The sequence below is a fragment of the Acanthopagrus latus genome, chromosome 6 (assembly GCF_904848185.1).
Source record: "Acanthopagrus latus isolate v.2019 chromosome 6, fAcaLat1.1, whole genome shotgun sequence".
Lineage (NCBI taxonomy): Eukaryota > Metazoa > Chordata > Actinopteri > Spariformes > Sparidae > Acanthopagrus > Acanthopagrus latus.
In genome coordinates, this window is record NC_051044.1 from 19,673,307 (window position 1) to 19,690,784 (window position 17,478).

Genomic DNA, 17,478 nt, shown 5'->3' on the forward strand with positions numbered 1-17,478 from the left:
ATAAGTCTCTGAATGTTTTCTTCATTTGTGTCACTGTGGAAGCACTGATTGAACAAAGGTTATGTACTGTGACTCAAGTTCTATGATCACAAGTCGAGCTGTCTGACTTTTATGTTTCATATATGTTTGATAGTTTCTTAGAAGAGAAAAGTTGATGTTTTGAAGATAAAATGTTTTGATTTTTTAGTCTGTCTATTCTAAAAATGTTGATTTGGCATCTAAAAGACCAAATTGTCATTTTATGAGCATATTCACACATGTGATTTAAGTGTTTGAGTATGAAAATATTTAATTATGTGAATAATGTTTTTGTATTTTTTTCATCTGATCATAACAACAAATACATGTTAATTCTGTCTTTTAGTAATAATGTAAATAATGTCAAAATTATTTTAATCAGGCTTTAATTTAGTTGCTTTATTGTTCTGTATTCAAAACCTGTCAGTCAGTCATGTGACATCAGCAGTTCATGAAAGCTTCCTGTATGTTGACATTCTGATCATGACCTGTTCCTTTAATGACAGCTGACACCAGATTCATCATCAGTATCAGGTGTTAGGTTTCCCTCTACTGGTTCACAGAGGTTACTGTTGTTGCTTTTGTTGACTGAACAAGTGCAGCATCTACACACAAAGCTATGGAATATCAAATAAACCATTAAACGCAGGAAAAGTATTAATCAATAAAAGATAATCAAGCAGTTTTACTGCTTACGTTGCTTTCCTAAAACAATCTGCTCACTAGATATTGAGTGTAAATTATGCTTGTTTTTGTATAATACTGAACAGAAATTATCTATAGCGCTGTTAATGTCTTAAGAATTCTTAATAAAATAGAACAGTGGTCAGTGGAGGACGACAGACTCTAATGAGACGACAGAGGGAGAAAGATGATGTGAGGAATTATACACATAAGCTTCGTTTTAGCCAGGAAAGTCCCATGTTTTACCCTTCTTTCCCGCCGTCCTCCCGTATTAATATTTTCCCGTAAATCTCCTGTATTTTAACCTGCGTTATTAAAAAATAATAATACCCCGGGCCCGGGCGGAGTAAAAAAAAACAACAACAAAAAAAACCACATTCCCAATCTGAGCTTTGTCACTAGCCTCAAAATAACTGCCACCTGCAGTAGCCTACTACAGGTGCTGTAGGTGGCAGCTGTCATGAGGTTAGTGTGTGACGTCAGATGATGAGTGACAACGCGAGAAAAAAAACAAAAAAAAAAACAGAGATGGATGATGGACACCATGACAGAGAAGGCACTCCTCCCGCCAAAAAACCCAAAACCTTCATATAACTACTGCAATCAGTGGGATTTACTTTTCTGAAGAGGAGCAGGGTGGGGAACAGTCACGCATTTTGTAGGATTTGTAACTGCCACAGAATAGGATGTCATTAGACAACAGAACTGTTTGCGCTCTACTCTCATGTAAAATTAACCACTCTGGCCCAGCCCACAAATACACTCCTTCCAAAACAGTATTAAAGAATGCAAAGTCTGCAACAAATGTGTACAACAAGTCACTAAAAGAGTAAAGTTATGTGAAATGAAAAAAAATTGTAAAAGAAAAGCAATCTTAAATGAACAGAAAATATGCAAATAAGCCTTAAATAAATGCTCTTCATATATACACTTCAGTGTTTTCATTTAGGCTATAACGAATGTTAACAGCATGTCAATGTCAACAGAGGTAGGCTTGTCACTGGCTTTATGCGCAGTTGCACTACTTCCTGAATTTCAGCTAGCTCCTTTGTCTTCTGTCTGCCATGATCTCAGTAGTCACAACAACAATAATCAGACACACCTGGATTAATCAGTTTGTCCAATAATGGTAGACAGGAGACAAAGGAGTTCAAGAAGTAGTGCAGCTGTGCATAAAGCCAAATGTAGTTTGTAAGTGGTTGACAAGTGGTGATTTTAGCTTTCTTGTACACCTGTCTTAAAATGTAAGGGACATTGGAGCTTAGTTGGGGTGGTGGGACTGTTTGCGGTGGGCGGCGGAAAATTTCCCTTATTTTCAAATCCGAAACTTGACAGGTTTGCTCAAACCCAGGGTGAAAGCCTGTTCACTGGATGCCTGCTCTACCAATTGGGCTAAAGAGCATTTCACAATCCTGTACAAAATAAGTCCCGCCCACAGATTTTCTGACAAATGCAGGTAGTGCGTGCCAAAATGGGCGGTCTCACTCGTTTCCCGCGTGAAGTTAGCGCATTTCCCTCCAAAACTGTGGGTGCCTGTATAAATGCTTGAGGGACTTTTCACTCTGGTACTAGCTAGCTAGCTGACTTTAAAGTTGTTGGAGATGCAGTGCAAGGTTTGGTAAACATGTTAGCAGCGGCTCAGCTGCCTTTATTAAGGGGTAAGGACATACGAAACCGACACTAGAGCAATCTTAAAAAGACGTCTGAGTCATTTAATCGTCATGTTTTTACTGACAGGTTTGCTAATGTGTGTGTCTGTTGGAGAGTGTTAGCATGACGCCATTATCGAGCTGTGTAATGTTAACTTGTAATACTAGCATTGTTACAGCCTAATATCTGAGTACAGCACAGTTAGCTAACAGACTCCATGTGTTGTGTTTTATAATGTCTCAGTATGTATGTCAGCATCTAGAAGGTCATTTTGAGCAGCTAAAGTAGTTCATACACACAATATGCAGGCTCACTGTAGCCTGCACAGAATGTATTCTGTGTATTTGTCTCATTTCTGGTTTAATATGTTATTCAAATCACTGCACCGAGTTCTCAGGACTTAATACAGTTGGTTTACTTTTGGTTTACCTTTCGAAAAACACATTATTAAATCAGATTATAGCAGATTTTACAGAGTAGAATGATGTAGACTGCTTATAAAATGATAATCCTGCAAGAAATCCCCCTTTTGCCTGATGTGTCCATGTTACAATCAGAATATTTATATACACACATACATACATATACACACACATACATACATACATACATACATACACACATACATATATATGCACACACACACACACACACACACACACACAGTGTCAGTTACAAATACACATTTCTTCATGGACCCAACCGCTGAAACTTTGCTTATGTTCGGACCTCTGCAATTATACCTCAGTATTTCTAAAATCCTGGTTACAGCCCTTTATAATTCTATATTCGACTTATATAATTATAAGTTTGATATATTGCTCTTGTAGATATTTTATATGTTGTCAAAAACCAGGCAAAATCAACCAAAAATACATCATTAAAAAAAAAAAACCCATCACTAAACATCAAAAGCTGGGAGAGCCATTTCTACAATTTTGCTACAAATGCTGCAGTAAATCTGAGTGAATGTATAAGTATAATGACATTTCCCACCTCTGCAGATGTAGCATCTTTAAAAGTAACTTTAATTTGAACTGTTTTTCATCACTTTATTGAGACATTTCATTTTAATAAATATCCTTAAATGCTTATGCTTGCAGTATGTGATTTTATAATGTTAGGTTTTGCAGAACATACTTTGTTTGGCATTGAAAATGGTCTTTATCTATTTTCAAAGCAATCAGCAGCATCAGAGCTGAACTTAGTGCACACACAGAGGAGCATCTCCTCATTTCATCGCTGCTAGACTGCAAACAGACTGAACTGGACCAGAGCATCGACAAGTTCAATGCTCCAGAGGAGGAGTTCAATAAGGAGCTGTCTGAGAGGGAGAATAAGGAGAAGCTGTGCCTGGGGAGAAAACATGTTCTGATGATGAATGCCAGCAAAGCAGGAGGAGCTAAAGCTTCTCATTATTGAAAACATCCAAGTTCAGGTGTGCTGCTCCACATAAAAATGCCTCTTTGGAATAATGGCTTTCTGGATTCTAAAAGCTTGTTTCAGAATCAGCCTTCAAATGTGAAATAAATATTCACTCTCTTTACTGTTTTCAGGAGCTCTCCATTGAAAAGAGCAGGAGCAGCAAAAGCACAGAAGTGAGGATGAGGAGGCTCAGAGTCTACAGGAGGAGGAGACAAAGGACAAGAAACTCAGCTTCTGGTGCTTGATTTAAATGATTATTATGTAAATATTGATGTCAGCAAATATCAGGTTTTATGACAGAAAGTAAACAGAACAGGGACAGTAATTGTCTTATTGTTAATTTAAGCATCAATTAGTTAATATGTTCAGCGTGGAACTCAAATGAGAAATGAAAGAAAAAGCTGCAAAAACCCTTCAGATGGTAGCAACTTTATTTTCTCTCATATGAATGCCATCCACAATTAAACCACACAGAGTATTCAAGTTAGGAGTTACATCCTGAAATCTCAGCAGGATGTACCGAAGACACACCGTTTGTTCACATGGAAGGCTGAAACAGAACAATCCCTACAAACAAACATGATTCAGAACATTTCACTGCAACTTGTGTTTAGAAATGTCAAACCACTTTCTGTCATCCAAGTATAACTAGGAAGGGCATGCTCCAACTGAACTGGTTTCTATAATTACTTCAAAACTCAATTTGTAAAATGCACTTTCAAATTGCATAAACAGAAGAAGGATACCCTACTGTAAAATGTAAACTTTCATGTCAGAGTGCAAATCGTTTAAAGCCATTTTAAGAGTACAGCAGGTATTGATGGGGGGAGACTATAAGGAAAAGGGATTAATATCAAAGTCTGTGTGTGCTTTCAAATTACAAAAAGATAAACATTTAACGCACACGTCCATTTATAAAAGCTTGATCTTTAAGGAGAGAGAGGCAGTGACAGCTTTGTACCAGTACAGGTGTATTGTGCTCATTCGAGTGGAAGAACTGTCGCTATATAAACGTATAATAATACCACACATTTCTGTTGGTATAATCGCAAATTATGCTGAAGTTTTACTTGAAATGTATTTATTAAAATGTCAGAAAAAAAACTGGTCAATAATGAAGAAAATGTGGCGACAGGAGATATTTTCTCTGGACAGAACAAGAGCAGAAAAACACTTAAAAAAAACCCCCAATGCATTCAGTGTATAGTGTTTCAGAGAGATGGTTAATGGTGATGAATGAATTAGATGTAGGTTGTTTCACTTCATTTAACTGCACACTAAAAACATTAGAGTCACAGATATGTTGATATGAAGTACTGAATCAACAGATTAGTCAACTTAAAATGCACTGACCATCAAACCAAGTATTCAGTGAAATGTCCTCTTAAATGTGAGGAATTTGCTCGTTGTAAATTAAACATCCTTGGATTTTAGACTTTTGGAGACCTGTTCATAAAAAACAATCAATTTAAATATGTCACCTTGGACTCTCAGAACATGCTATGAGCACCTTAAGGTGCAATATGACAGAAGTTGAGTTGAAAACATTAAAAAAAATTAAATAAATTGTCAATAGAACATGAAAACAGTTTTGAGGTTTGTGTACTGTGTTGCAAAGATTATCTATGGATGTCAGCATGCTAACCATCAGGGTCAAAAGCTCCTAGTCCTGACTGGTAGCTGCACAGCTAACTGAGCTAGTGGTTACTTTGGCGATATGCTGCCCCATATACGTGTCGAGTATGAATTCAACACACGGTCAATTCTTATATATTGCACCATTAATGTAGAAAAAAAGAATCTACTGCTTAAACAAAAGTTAAAAGAATCTTGAGTTGCAGATGTAGAGAAACGCAACATTTACTGAGGACGCAAGACTTTTATGCTCAAAGCCTGAAATATTTTTTTTCCTGTGTTAAAACTTTTGTTTTATGTAACATCCAGCTCAAAATGTGCTATTATTGTATTGACAGTACAGTACACACTGACCTGAGGTTACTACTCAATAATGTGGGATTTTTAAGATAAAATAACTAGAACGTTAACTTCATTTTAAGAACTATATATACACTAGACGTTTTAAACTATACCATTACTATTATACACATGCTTGTGACTTAACTAAACTGAAATGTAACTCCTGTATATCATGATAATATTTGGATGATATTAATGTAGTGTCTGCTACACTCTGGGCAGGATAAGAAAATAGAGTCTTATAAATTGCATAAAAGGTTTACAGCACCTGTTAGATATTTAAGAACACGTATAATAAGAAGCAATATCTGATATGCAAAATAATTCTGACACTCACACACCCGTACGCAAGTTACACACACAATCATCACAAGTATTCCTGCACTTGTATCAGCTAAGGAAGAAGACAGAAATTTCAGGCTTTGGTGGTTAAAGAGTTAAGAAATGAAGCTGACGAGATTCAAGTGGAGATGCAAGTGTAGTGTGCTCATGTTAAAACTTCCATTCACTTCTAAAGGTTAGTACATTATTAAAACAATATATAGGTGCTAAAGTGAACTTAGAGGATATTCTAAGAGGTCTGCTAATATTAGCGATGTGTAAGACTAGATTTTAGAGAAGCAACTCTACTGGTGCATGAGAACAAAGTGTACATGCAGCTGCATATGACACACGTGAGAGGGAGCTTTGCATGACCACACATGTTCCTAGAGTCTGGCACGTGTGTGTGGATATGTGTGGAGACTTTGGGCGACACTGGGATGAAATTTCACTCTGTTAAACACCCCGTGGAACCCGCGGAGACCCTGATTTAGGCATGACACAGGTTACTACCAGCAATACCACAGTTCTTCAGGATGGGGTTGAAGTGGGAGGCTTTCCCGTTGCTGGCCTCTCTGGGAGGGAAAGGCTTCATGGTGGATAGGATGAGGGCCAGACAGTCTGCAACGTTCTTGTTAGGAGCACAGGCCAGAGCCGGTGTGTGGCCTGCAGACGGTCAGCAAGGAAAGAGTGAACCCACTGTGTCATTTTATGCTTGGCAGGAAGTCCCAGGCTGTTTTATTATCATTATTCCTGCTTACCTTCCTCATCCACAGCCATGACTGCTGCTCCTCTGCTCAGTAACACCTGCACTACAGTCGCCAGGCCTTTCCTTGCTGCAATGTGAAGGGGCCTGCAAGAGAGATAAATTACAGAAAAGATTTCGTCACATCAATCATAGCTTGTTAAAGTACCAAACATACCATTTCTATTCCATAATAAAAAACAATAATTACATGAGATGCGATGAGCAAAAATGTATTATTTAGTATTCCATAGCTCTAATAAGATTTGATGTTTCATTTTTAGACTTTTTCACTCCTTTCAGAACCCTTCAGAACATCTATTGCAAACCCAATCATGTAGCCTTCCTCTGAAACTGTAAAAAACCTTTGCACCAACAACATCTTTGGCTCTCTAGCCTACTCTGGGTGGCTCTACTGCAGCAGTTTGATGTCATGAACACCACAACAGCATGCTGTGCTTGTCATCCTTCCTCTCAGTAATTATTGGTGGATTGCAAACAAATTCTAAATGTGCAAACAGCTACCTGCCATGCCAGAGTTAGTAAATGTTACACTGGTTATGTCATTGAAAGAAATTTTGCTCCAGAAGATTGGCTTCATTTATTGGCTAGAATTACACCAATACCAATTATATATTTTTCCCTGTGTCAGGCCATTATATATATCATGCATCCATACTTTATTCCAGATACTACATTGGATGCGTAACGAAAGCAAAGATTGAGAGCTGTGTGTATTATTATGAATGTAGGTTAATGGAAGTGCTTTAAGACAACTCACATTTGGAGAGCGCTGTTTGTTGCATTTATGAGGGATGAGTCGTTGATCTCTCCCAGGATCAATAGGGCACACATCTCATGACCCTGCAAGATAAAATACACAGTACTTAATGATAATGTGCTTAAGCAAAACCAACAAACGGCCTAAACATGTCGTAAATCATCAATATGATAAGTTGTAGCTGAAAATGAAATTAAAATGTTTGTTTAAATGTAATTTTGTAAACTCTACACAGTTGAATAATATTATATTACAAACATAATTAATAATATAATAATAGGGTGTGATATGACAGACAAAACAATGTGTTTGATTACATTTTTAACACCATCAGCAGGTTTTATCATATTTTGGAAGGTACAGGCATGCAAAAGTTATTGTGCCACTGCATGCCTACAGTACATGCATTTGTGTGTGTGTGTATGTGACCTTGCTGCAGGCTAAGTGAAGGGCAGTGTTATTATTGACATCCACCAGGGTCAGGTCTGGCTTCGCTTTGTGCAGCAAGAACTCTGAAATGCAGAAAATAAGGGAACATTTTTCACATCGAACGTGACAAGCAGGTGTTTCCATGTGGATCAACTTTAAATCACTACAACATGACAACAGATTTATACAGTGTATTAAAAAGCAACCATTCATGAGGACTGTGAGGGTCAAAACAACAAAACCGATGCATTAATCAATAGGTTTTGTCATAAAGATACAAACACATGAGGTTTAGCTGGTCTCGATCTGACCACAAGAATTTAAGTGACATACCAACAGCCATCGTCTGTCCACAGTCGGCAGCCACCATCAGAGCAGAGCATCCACGATGGTCTACAGCATTGACTTCTGCTCCCTGGGCCAGGACCAGCTGGACCCCAGCAACACTTCCTGAATGAGCAGCTGCATGCAGCGGAGTCCTGCACACACACATAAACATACATGTGAACAAACAGGATGGGCTACTGGACTATGAAAATACGGTCCAGTTTCTGCGAGTTATATAAGGAAACATCACGATCTTTGTTGGTTTCTTAAACTTTTCCAATTCTTAAAGGTACGACAAGATTCTACATCAGAGTAAGCAAACATTTGAATGAAAATGAATTTGAGGGAAATCCCGGACCAGATGGATGGCAATAATCCTTTTGAGCTGTTACAGGAATTATGAAATTGCATATTCACATTCATTGCTTATAAAGTGATACCCAACTTTATTTAATCTTAAAAATTCTACCTTTAAAACACTCATAGACCGATCAATACTTGCACTGCACATGGAATACATTTGTTATCATAACTCAGCTCTGAGCAGAACTCACCTTCCTTTGGCATCACTAACATTAACAACTTGAGGGCCAACAGTCTTCACTAGAAGTTCAGCAGCAACATCGTGTCCATTAACTCTGAGTAAAAGGAATACAATTTTGAAGGTCCACATTAGACATAATGTTCTAAATATCTGATAAACATATGAACTGTATGAGGAGGATTTATATTTATTATGGTACTCACAGAGCACAGTGCAATGGGGTGAAGTGATTTCCTTCCTGGTTGCTAAAAAGTTTGTTTTCAAGTAAAATTTGTAAACATCCTTCATGTCCTACAGACACAGACAGACAAATGATTAGTATTGAAATCTTTGGCTAAAATTATACCACACATGTTTAATCTGTATTCATACTCATGTTTGCTTTTTTCAGCACTAAACTTATTTCTTTTTGTAAATGGCTAAATTTGACATTGATTCCCCATGTCTTGTCTTACCATGGTAGGCAGCCCAGTGTGTGGGCGTGCAGCCTCTGTAGTCCAATATGGAGTCCAGCGGATCAGCTTTCATAGCAGCTATAAGCAGAGTTCGGAGTAGCTCCGTGTGGCCGAGGGATGCTGTGAGGTGCAGCGGGGTTCTTCCCTGAGAGTCTCTACACAGAGCAGAGGCTCCATGTTCCAACAGAGCAGATACGCAGTCCTCACTGCCCAACATGGCCTGCAGGAGGAGGACACGACATATGATGTGAGAGGGAAACAATACATCTGGAACATCCTGGGTCTTCAAATGGAACGTACCCATGACATAATTAAGTGCACTCAATAAAGTGAGGACTTATGAACACAGCAAATACACTTACAGCTCTGTGTAAAGCTGTGAAGCCCTTTTTGTCTGCAGCGTCAGCATTCGCTCCTTTCTCCAACAGGATGTGGACACAGTCCGTGTGACGGCCCAGAGCTGCCAGCATGAGAGCCGTCCTGTAAACAACAAACAACAAAAACAGGAATTGAATGCAGTGAGGATACTTCTCAAAAAGTACTGTCACCTGACTACGTTATATATCAGCAGATTTCAGAAAAAGGACAAGCAAGTAAATTAGATCAAATAATCACATTACCATTTATAATCACATTACATCTAGCTTCCAGATTAGCTGTCAATATTGTACTCACTCCAACAGGAACCATCTCTTATCAGCAGTATTATAATACTTATGAAATACAATATCAATATTAACAGTATATTATTAATTTATCTCTGACCTGTTACTTGCTTTGCTTTTTCTGTTACTGTGGTAACCAATGGATATAACACATTTTAAATTTATTCTATTTTTATTTTACATTAATAATGGTATCATATCTGTTTTAATGTACATTGAAATTTGTTTATGTGAAGCACTTTGTGTATGTAATTCCCTTGTTGTAAAGCACTTTGAGCTGCATTTCTTGTTTGTAAGGTGACATACAAATAATAGTATCAGTATTACCATTGTCACCGCTTTAGCCAGAAAATTCCTGAAAGTCTTGTGCAAGTAAATGTTTCTAATATGTTCCCATCTTGACGTCAACAAACTGTATGTTATACATTCTGTCATGTTCTAAGTTTTATATCAACAGTATTGTATGTAAAAGCTGTGCTCATCAGGTGTTTACCTTATCAATAATTAACAACAGATGAGAGTATAAAATTTTCAGTGACTCACTGTCCCTGTGTATCTGGACTGTCGATGATGTCGGCACTTTGTTCCCTGTTGACCAGTAAAAGCAGACAGTCCATTTGGCCCTCAGCAGCTGCACAGAGGAAAGAGAGTAAAAGGAAATGATTAAGTAAAAAAATATCAGTTTCACAAAGGGTTATTTCTGAACCATAAACATTTTAAGTTTATTCTATCAACACAACTCTAAAATTGAATTATACTGTGTGATTGTATCCTATCCTTGAACATCCAACACACACACACACACACACACCTGCAGCATGGAGAGCCGTCCACTTGTGCTTGTGCTCCTTCAGTGTGTAGGAGGCTTCATGTTTCAGCAGCACTTCCACACATGGGGCAAATCCTCTCTGAGCAGCCAGGTAGAGGGCAGTTCTGCCTTCAATGTCGCGCACATCCAGACTCACTAATGTCTCAGAGAGCAGACGCAGTGCCTCACAGTGACCATAGTACGCCTGTAGTGGCAGAACGCATAAAAACAGTAGAGTCAAAAGGCATGTAAATGCGTGGTGTACATTTAAGTCATATTTATTTTCAGTATATTCACATATTGTATTCATGTGCTACTCACAGCTAAGTGCAAAGGACTGACTGGAATATTACTTTCAACCTCTTCTAGACAGTTGAAAGAAATCTCAAGGAGCTGCAATAGTAAGAGAGGAAAAAACAGAAAACTTCATCTAGATGCAATCTATACACAAGAATATTCTATGTCAAAATCAAAGCCTCTAAATGAAAAGAAACCACTGACCAGTTCCAGGTGCTGTTTGTTCCCATAAGCTGCTGCATAGTGGACGGCACTGTAGCCCTTACTGTTCTTCAGAGTCGGGTTTGCCCCGTTGTCGAGCAAGAAGTCTAAACACCTGAACACACAGAGCAGAGAATAAGAAAAAGTGTCTGGGTATTATTATTCAAGAAACAAAATGTCATCAAAGAAACCTGTATCAAAACATATTTCTACCATAACTCTAATTACATCTAATGTATAAAGATAAAAGTTTCTACTTCTCCATCTACTTCATCATGAACAATATGTGACTTACAAAGAGGCTTCATGTTCCTTCTCTTCACTGTAGTCAGAGTTTGTTTCCCCTCTGTAAAAAGAGTTTTTAAAGGGCACTTTTAAACACAAAGTCAGGATTTTCATTAAAGAAAAGTTCACAGGATGTTGTCCTGTGATTAAAAGCAATAAAGCACGACGATGACTGTAAATGCTCACTCACCCACAAAAGGTGTGTGAAGCAGCAGCGTAGTGCAGAGGGCTGCAGCCTGTCAGGTCCGGCTCGTTGACCTCAGCGCCTGCTCTCACCAGGGAGATGGTGCATTGGCTGTTCCCATTAGCGGCAGCATAGTGCAAAGGAGATCTGCATGGTACAACAAGAGACAGCTGTGATATCAAGTGTACACAGGAGCAGAGTTCAGTTCTCCAAAGCTCCAACTATTCAGCACTAGCTTGGTGTTACCAGATCAATTTCTAAATTTGCATCTGCACTACAAGAGCAAATAAAACACAAGCTTCTAAAATCCCAAGGTTAATACAGGCCTGCTTACCTTCCCAAATTATCTTTGACATCCAGTTCAGCTTCACTACTCAACAACAGGTTCAGACATTCAATGTTTCTGTCATGAGAAAAATAAAAAGTCAGTGTTTCAATTGATGGCATCACACTTGATGCAAACAACTAGCAATAAAACCTTGAATAATACTTCCGAAAGTTTTAAATGAAAAAACTGATGGTGTATCAAATACGTTCTGAAAATATATTAACAAAAATACAGGTTTCAATAGTAGAAAAACAAGATTTGACCTATTTAATGGATGTGATGATGACCAAAATCCAACAGAAAATATGTAGAATTATCATTTCCACAGCAAATTGAAGAATATCCTTAAATAGTGTCAATATTTAGACACAAATACAATAATAATACTCTCTGGAAACATAGTGGGAAAATAGTTAAATATTTTTAACAATGATCAGTTGACAAACAATTTAATGGTTTATAAATGTATACATGTAGTCAAAAAGTAGGAATACAGCAATAAATTCAATTGTGTGTGTGTGTGTGTGTGTGTGTGTGTGTGTGTGTGTGTGTGTGTGTGTGTGCGCGTGCGCATGTGTTATAACTCACCCTCCAGAGGCAGCTGCATGCAGACATGTCCTCCCGTGTTCGTCTACAACATTTATATCAAACCCAACCGGCAATGATTGAGACGACATGATGTAAAACTGGCCTGAACGATACACAGCATACAAGAGCTCTTTGTTAGGAGGAAACTTTTTATAAATCAGTGAATTAGATCAGTTTAACTAATTAATAAATAGTGGAGCTCAGCCTCCCTCAGATTCTCACCATTAGACAGAAACTTTCGACAACAGTCTGGAAATCCGTAGAGCGCCGCCAAATGCAGTGGAAGCATCCCATGAATCCCTGGTCTGTAGAGATCATAACAAGGATCATTTACTTAAGTGTGTGAAAACAGAACAGTTTATTTTGATGATGATTGAAATTAACTCAAGCTAATTTGTTTTTAATGCTTTTAAATGTTTCCAACTACAAGGGAATTTGTTGGTTTGGGTATGAAAGCATTGACAGTGAGTTTGCATTATCTGTCGATGTGAAGCAGAAACTAATCGGATAATATGTCATAACTGAGTTTGTACGTGTGTGTGTGTGTGTGTGTGTGTGTGTGTGTGTGTGTGTGTGTGTGTGTGTGTGTGTGTATTAGGGTTTAATTAGTTAGGGTTACAGTGCATTTTTTTGAGTTTCCCCGAGTATCATTGCTGACATGACAGAATGAGATTGTAATCCCAGTTCTATTCAGATAGGAAACATCATGTATCATTGCAGCTAGATTATACTAATGGACTCATCCTTTAGTATGAGTGCACAAATTCAGGTTACCTGGCCTTGTCAGCACCATTTGTCAGCAGAGTGCTGATGAGCAGCTCCTGACCATATCTGGCAGCAACATGAAGAGGAGTGTTTCCATAAATGTCAACGCAGTCGATCTCTGCACCTGTATCCAGAGGGAGGAGGAGGCATGACTTCAAAAGGAGGAAAGGTTTCAGTGGAGGACATGCTTGGAAGAAATTGCTGTAGATAATGTAAATACTTTCTGTAATTTACATTACCATTTTGGATGATAATCTGTGAGCCTGTAAAGCGCCCGTGCATGGCAGCCATATGCAAAGGGCTCTTCCCTTCTTTATTCTGTTAAACAGCGAACATTATACATGTTCAGTAAAAATTATGACGCAAATCCTCATTATCTGCATATCTGATCCTCTGATCAATCACTACAGTCAAGCAACAAAACCACTTATTAAAAATAAGTTCTTTACCTGCACGTTGACATCAGCACCATTGTTGATGAGCAGCTCGAGACACAGCACCCCGCTGGAGGAGGCGGCAGCCAGATGCAGCGGCGTGCTGCCGTGGTGGTTGGCCTGATTGATGTTTGCCCCACAGTTCACCAGCTCAGTGGCCACACTGTCCTGCCCTGTGTAACAGGCCATGTGGAGAGCCGTGCTCCCAAAAGCGTTGGGTTCATCAATCTGATGGGAGACAGAGGAGTTCTTCTCAACTGATGTGTAGGAAATGAATCACATCTGGTCAAGGTTGCACTTCACATGATCTGCAGAATATATAATCCATGGCAGCTATGAGACACTTTACCTCTACAACCAGTCTCATCAGATATTTGACCACGTCTAACTGTCCACTGGCAGCTGCAGCATGAAGCGGAGTGTAACCTCGTTTGTCCTTGGACATCACATCAGCACTGTGAGAAAGCAGCAGCTTCACGACCTCCACATGTCCTGAAAGGAAGGATCCACAGTTACTAAGAAAATCTGTGAGTGCATGCACATCACACACCAATCTCTCCTGCGGGCCTGTTGCAAACTGCAGCATAGTTAGCGAAACAATTTAACATGATATTCAGCAGATTTTTACCTTGTTATGACACTTTTTTTGGTTTAATTTAAACAGACTGAGGCTGAGTTGATAAGCCAAGCCAATCTCATACTGTTGTCACAAATAATATCTGTGTGTTTTTTTATACATGTATTTGTCTTTTTTTTTCAATTATCTGGTATTTGTTGCATCTTTTTTAGTTTGTAATTCATTGTTTCTTGATGTATATTAGTGTGTCCTATATAGAAAGTCTATAATCTGGGTAAAAATATACACTGTATGACACCACTTACCAAGGTATGCTGCCCAATGGATTGCCTGCCTTTCTTTTTTGTCTTTGGCACTCAGGTTGGCACCTTTGCTCAGGAGCAAATTCACCATCTGCAGAAACATAACAATTGGGTCAGCTAGTGTCAATTATAAACATATTTTTTTTTAAACAGGGCTCTGGTTATAGTTTGGTTGTATGGAGGTGCAGATCTTGAACTAAACTAGATTAACATAGTTTTAGACAAATGCTTCTCAAACCTTCAAAAACCATGTCCCTCAGTCATTAACCATCTTCCTGAAGTAAATTTACTTCACAGCAGTGTTATTTACTTAAATGGTAACCGGCAAACCAAAAAATTTAGACACTACCATTGAACAGAATGAAGACTTGTGTTTACCTCTCCATGGCCACTGTGCGCTGCATGATGCAGTGGTGTCCTCCCAGACCTGTCAGCAACATCCAGGCTGCACACATGTGGTATCAGAGCCATAGCGCAGCCTGCAGCCCACTTTGCAGCTGCCATGTGTAAAGGTGTGTGCCAGAACTTGTCCCGTGTGTTGACCTCTGCGCCGTGGTTTAGTAGTAGCTCCACAGCCCTCTGAGGAAAAGCACAAAATCAAAGAAGACGGAAGTTAGGTAACCCTAACCCTAACATCACAATCTGGTGGTGATATCCTTAGAAAAGTGTTTCTCCCGCAGTGTTATGAAACAGGAATATACTTGATTTTGTGAGGCAGCTGCTCGATGTAAAGGAGTCAGCAGACCCTGGTCCTTGGCGTTGACATTAGCGCCTGTAAAAGGAAACAAAAGCAAGAATAGACTTTTCTTATTGAAAGTTCCTCTGTACTTGACTTGTATTAATAACTAGAAAAACTGATTTGTTAAAAAAAAAAAAAGATATAAAGAAAATACAACCATATGTATAGTAGTTGATAACAAATGTCCTAATTAGTTACATATTCTAATTGAAATAAGTTGTTTTTTCTACCTGAAGCGATAAGCAGGTCCATAGTGTGGACATCGCCCAAATAAGCAGCAGCATGAAGTGGTGTGCTTTGTTCTTGGTCCTGAACAAAACAAAGAACAATAAGACACAGAAATATGCTGTCACAGATTTTGACAACAGCTTGACAACCTGGCAGTAACCAGAAACTCATACATGGCTGAATTTAAAAAAATTACGGGAGAGACATAGCTCAAATGTTTTTGCAAGCTCAATACACATTTGACCCAGATTACAAAGCATGGACATTTGATAACACAAGTTGCATATACCTGCATGTTTTCAGAGTTAATGTGTGATAATATTACCAGTGAATTGACATCTTCATGGTTCAACAAAAATGTCACTTCCTCTGCGTTGCGGCTGAATATAGCCTGGACCAATGGAGACTAAAAGATTTGACATGTACAACAGATAAAGAACATGATGACAATTACATTAAAGCATTTTCAACTAAACAAGAAAACTTGTTGAAACCTTTACAGTTAATTAATAGATTCATTACTTTGCTGAGGTACCAAAAGGGAGTAACAATCACTTCTCTGTGCATTTACAGTAATGTCAATGATTCGATTGGCTTGATGGAAATTAATTAATTGGTGTATGCAATCTGCTGCACTTAAGCTAATGAAATCACGTGAAATTCAATGCATTTTTATTGTACTGGCATTTGTTTTTGACTGGACGAAACAAAGAGACTATATTACTATCATGCAAAACTTTTTGTTAAAGTCAAGATGTTTTTTTCTAGGAAAATTAAAACATGACTCATCAATATAGGCCATCCACAGCTAACGGTCAGCAAATAAAGCTATGCTTTAGAGAAATGTGGGTCAATTTACAGATTGATGATTGCTTGATTGTCAGGGTTTGGACGTCATGTACCAAGAAAAGCCCAGTGACCCCAGTGCTATGTGCATTACACAGCTCAAACATCAAACATCAAACATCAAACTGAAACTCGGTCTAGCTTTGCACGACAGTGAATTTGTAACATTAACTAGCTTTGTAGCAAACTTTGCTCGCTAACATAATTAGCCTGCTGTTTGTAGAGCCGGTGAGGAGTACTGTTAGTTATCTAAAGACGACACGGAAAGCTTTATTCACTACCTGGTCCTTGAGTTTTCTTAACTCCATGTCCCAATCACTCTGGAAGCTCCTTCATTGAGACTGAGTGTAGATTTGACATTTACATGTCACTCTGTAGCAGCTTGTTAGCCTAGCCTCAGCTTAGTAGCTGCTGTGATATATGTGATGTGTAGTTAGTTGCCTGAATATCGCGAGAGAGGTTAAAGAAACGTGATTTGGAGGCATCAACGTGAACGTGTCTCAAATTTGTCTCGCATTAAAGTTCTTTACTGTGTTCACATTGATTAAATCTAATAAATGTGCTTAATAAATAAGTCGAGGTATTACTTTATTGTGAAAAAGACAAAATTTCATCTTAGTGGATCAACAAACAAAGACAATAAGCCTTATTTTGATTGATTAAAATGGGCTCCACTGGAAAAGTTGTGGCAATGGCAATGAATTAATAAATAAATGAATGGATAAACAGATAAATAAATAAGGTTAGAGTGAGTGATGGAAAGTTTTAAAGTACTTTTACTCAAGAACACATCTGAAACTCATACCACTTTATATTTCTAATTCATTTAAATTCAGAGTAAGGTGTTTATTGGGTGCTAAATTTAACTCAAACAC

General features: G+C 38.3%; 1 protein-coding gene and 1 long non-coding RNA gene across 2 annotated transcripts; one reads left to right on the forward strand and one right to left on the reverse strand.

Annotated features, from left to right (window-relative positions):
* The first annotated feature begins 2,198 nt into the window (after nt 1–2,198).
* LOC119021242 lies at nt 2,199–3,920 on the forward strand. Its single transcript, XR_005075504.1, has 3 exons — nt 2,199–2,360; nt 3,533–3,790; nt 3,909–3,920. It is a non-coding gene; the product is annotated as an uncharacterized LOC119021242 (long non-coding RNA).
* Nucleotides 3,921–4,190: 270 nt separating this feature from the next.
* On the reverse strand, nt 4,191–17,050 carry LOC119021217 (serine/threonine-protein phosphatase 6 regulatory ankyrin repeat subunit C-like). Its single transcript, XM_037101346.1, has 28 exons — nt 16,885–17,050; nt 16,083–16,163; nt 15,760–15,838; nt 15,492–15,562; nt 15,169–15,369; nt 14,794–14,881; nt 14,261–14,403; nt 13,927–14,139; nt 13,717–13,795; nt 13,487–13,601; nt 12,935–13,017; nt 12,713–12,815; nt 12,131–12,199; nt 11,803–11,943; nt 11,623–11,673; nt 11,331–11,442; nt 11,151–11,222; nt 10,833–11,034; nt 10,565–10,652; nt 9,719–9,836; nt 9,357–9,576; nt 9,105–9,192; nt 8,912–8,995; nt 8,364–8,509; nt 8,031–8,113; nt 7,602–7,684; nt 6,837–6,928; nt 4,191–6,741 (listed from the first exon to the last, which is right to left on the reverse strand). The coding sequence occupies exons 1-28, from the start codon at nt 16,909–16,911 to the stop codon at nt 6,566–6,568; spliced, it is 3,108 nt and encodes a 1,035-aa protein (XP_036957241.1). The 5' UTR covers nt 16,912–17,050; the 3' UTR covers nt 4,191–6,565.
* Nucleotides 17,051–17,478: the final 428 nt, after the last annotated feature.

Coding starts and splice junctions, on each gene's coding strand:
- LOC119021217 (XM_037101346.1), bottom strand. CDS start 16,911: ATGGAGTTAAGAAAACTCAAGGACCAG. Junction 14,882..15,168: donor CGCACAGTGGCCATGGAGAG/GTAAACACAAGT, acceptor ATGTTTCTGCAG/ATGGTGAATTTGCTCCTGAG. Junction 9,193..9,356: donor ACACTGGGCTGCCTACCATG/GTAAGACAAGAC, acceptor CTGTGTCTGTAG/GACATGAAGGATGTTTACAA.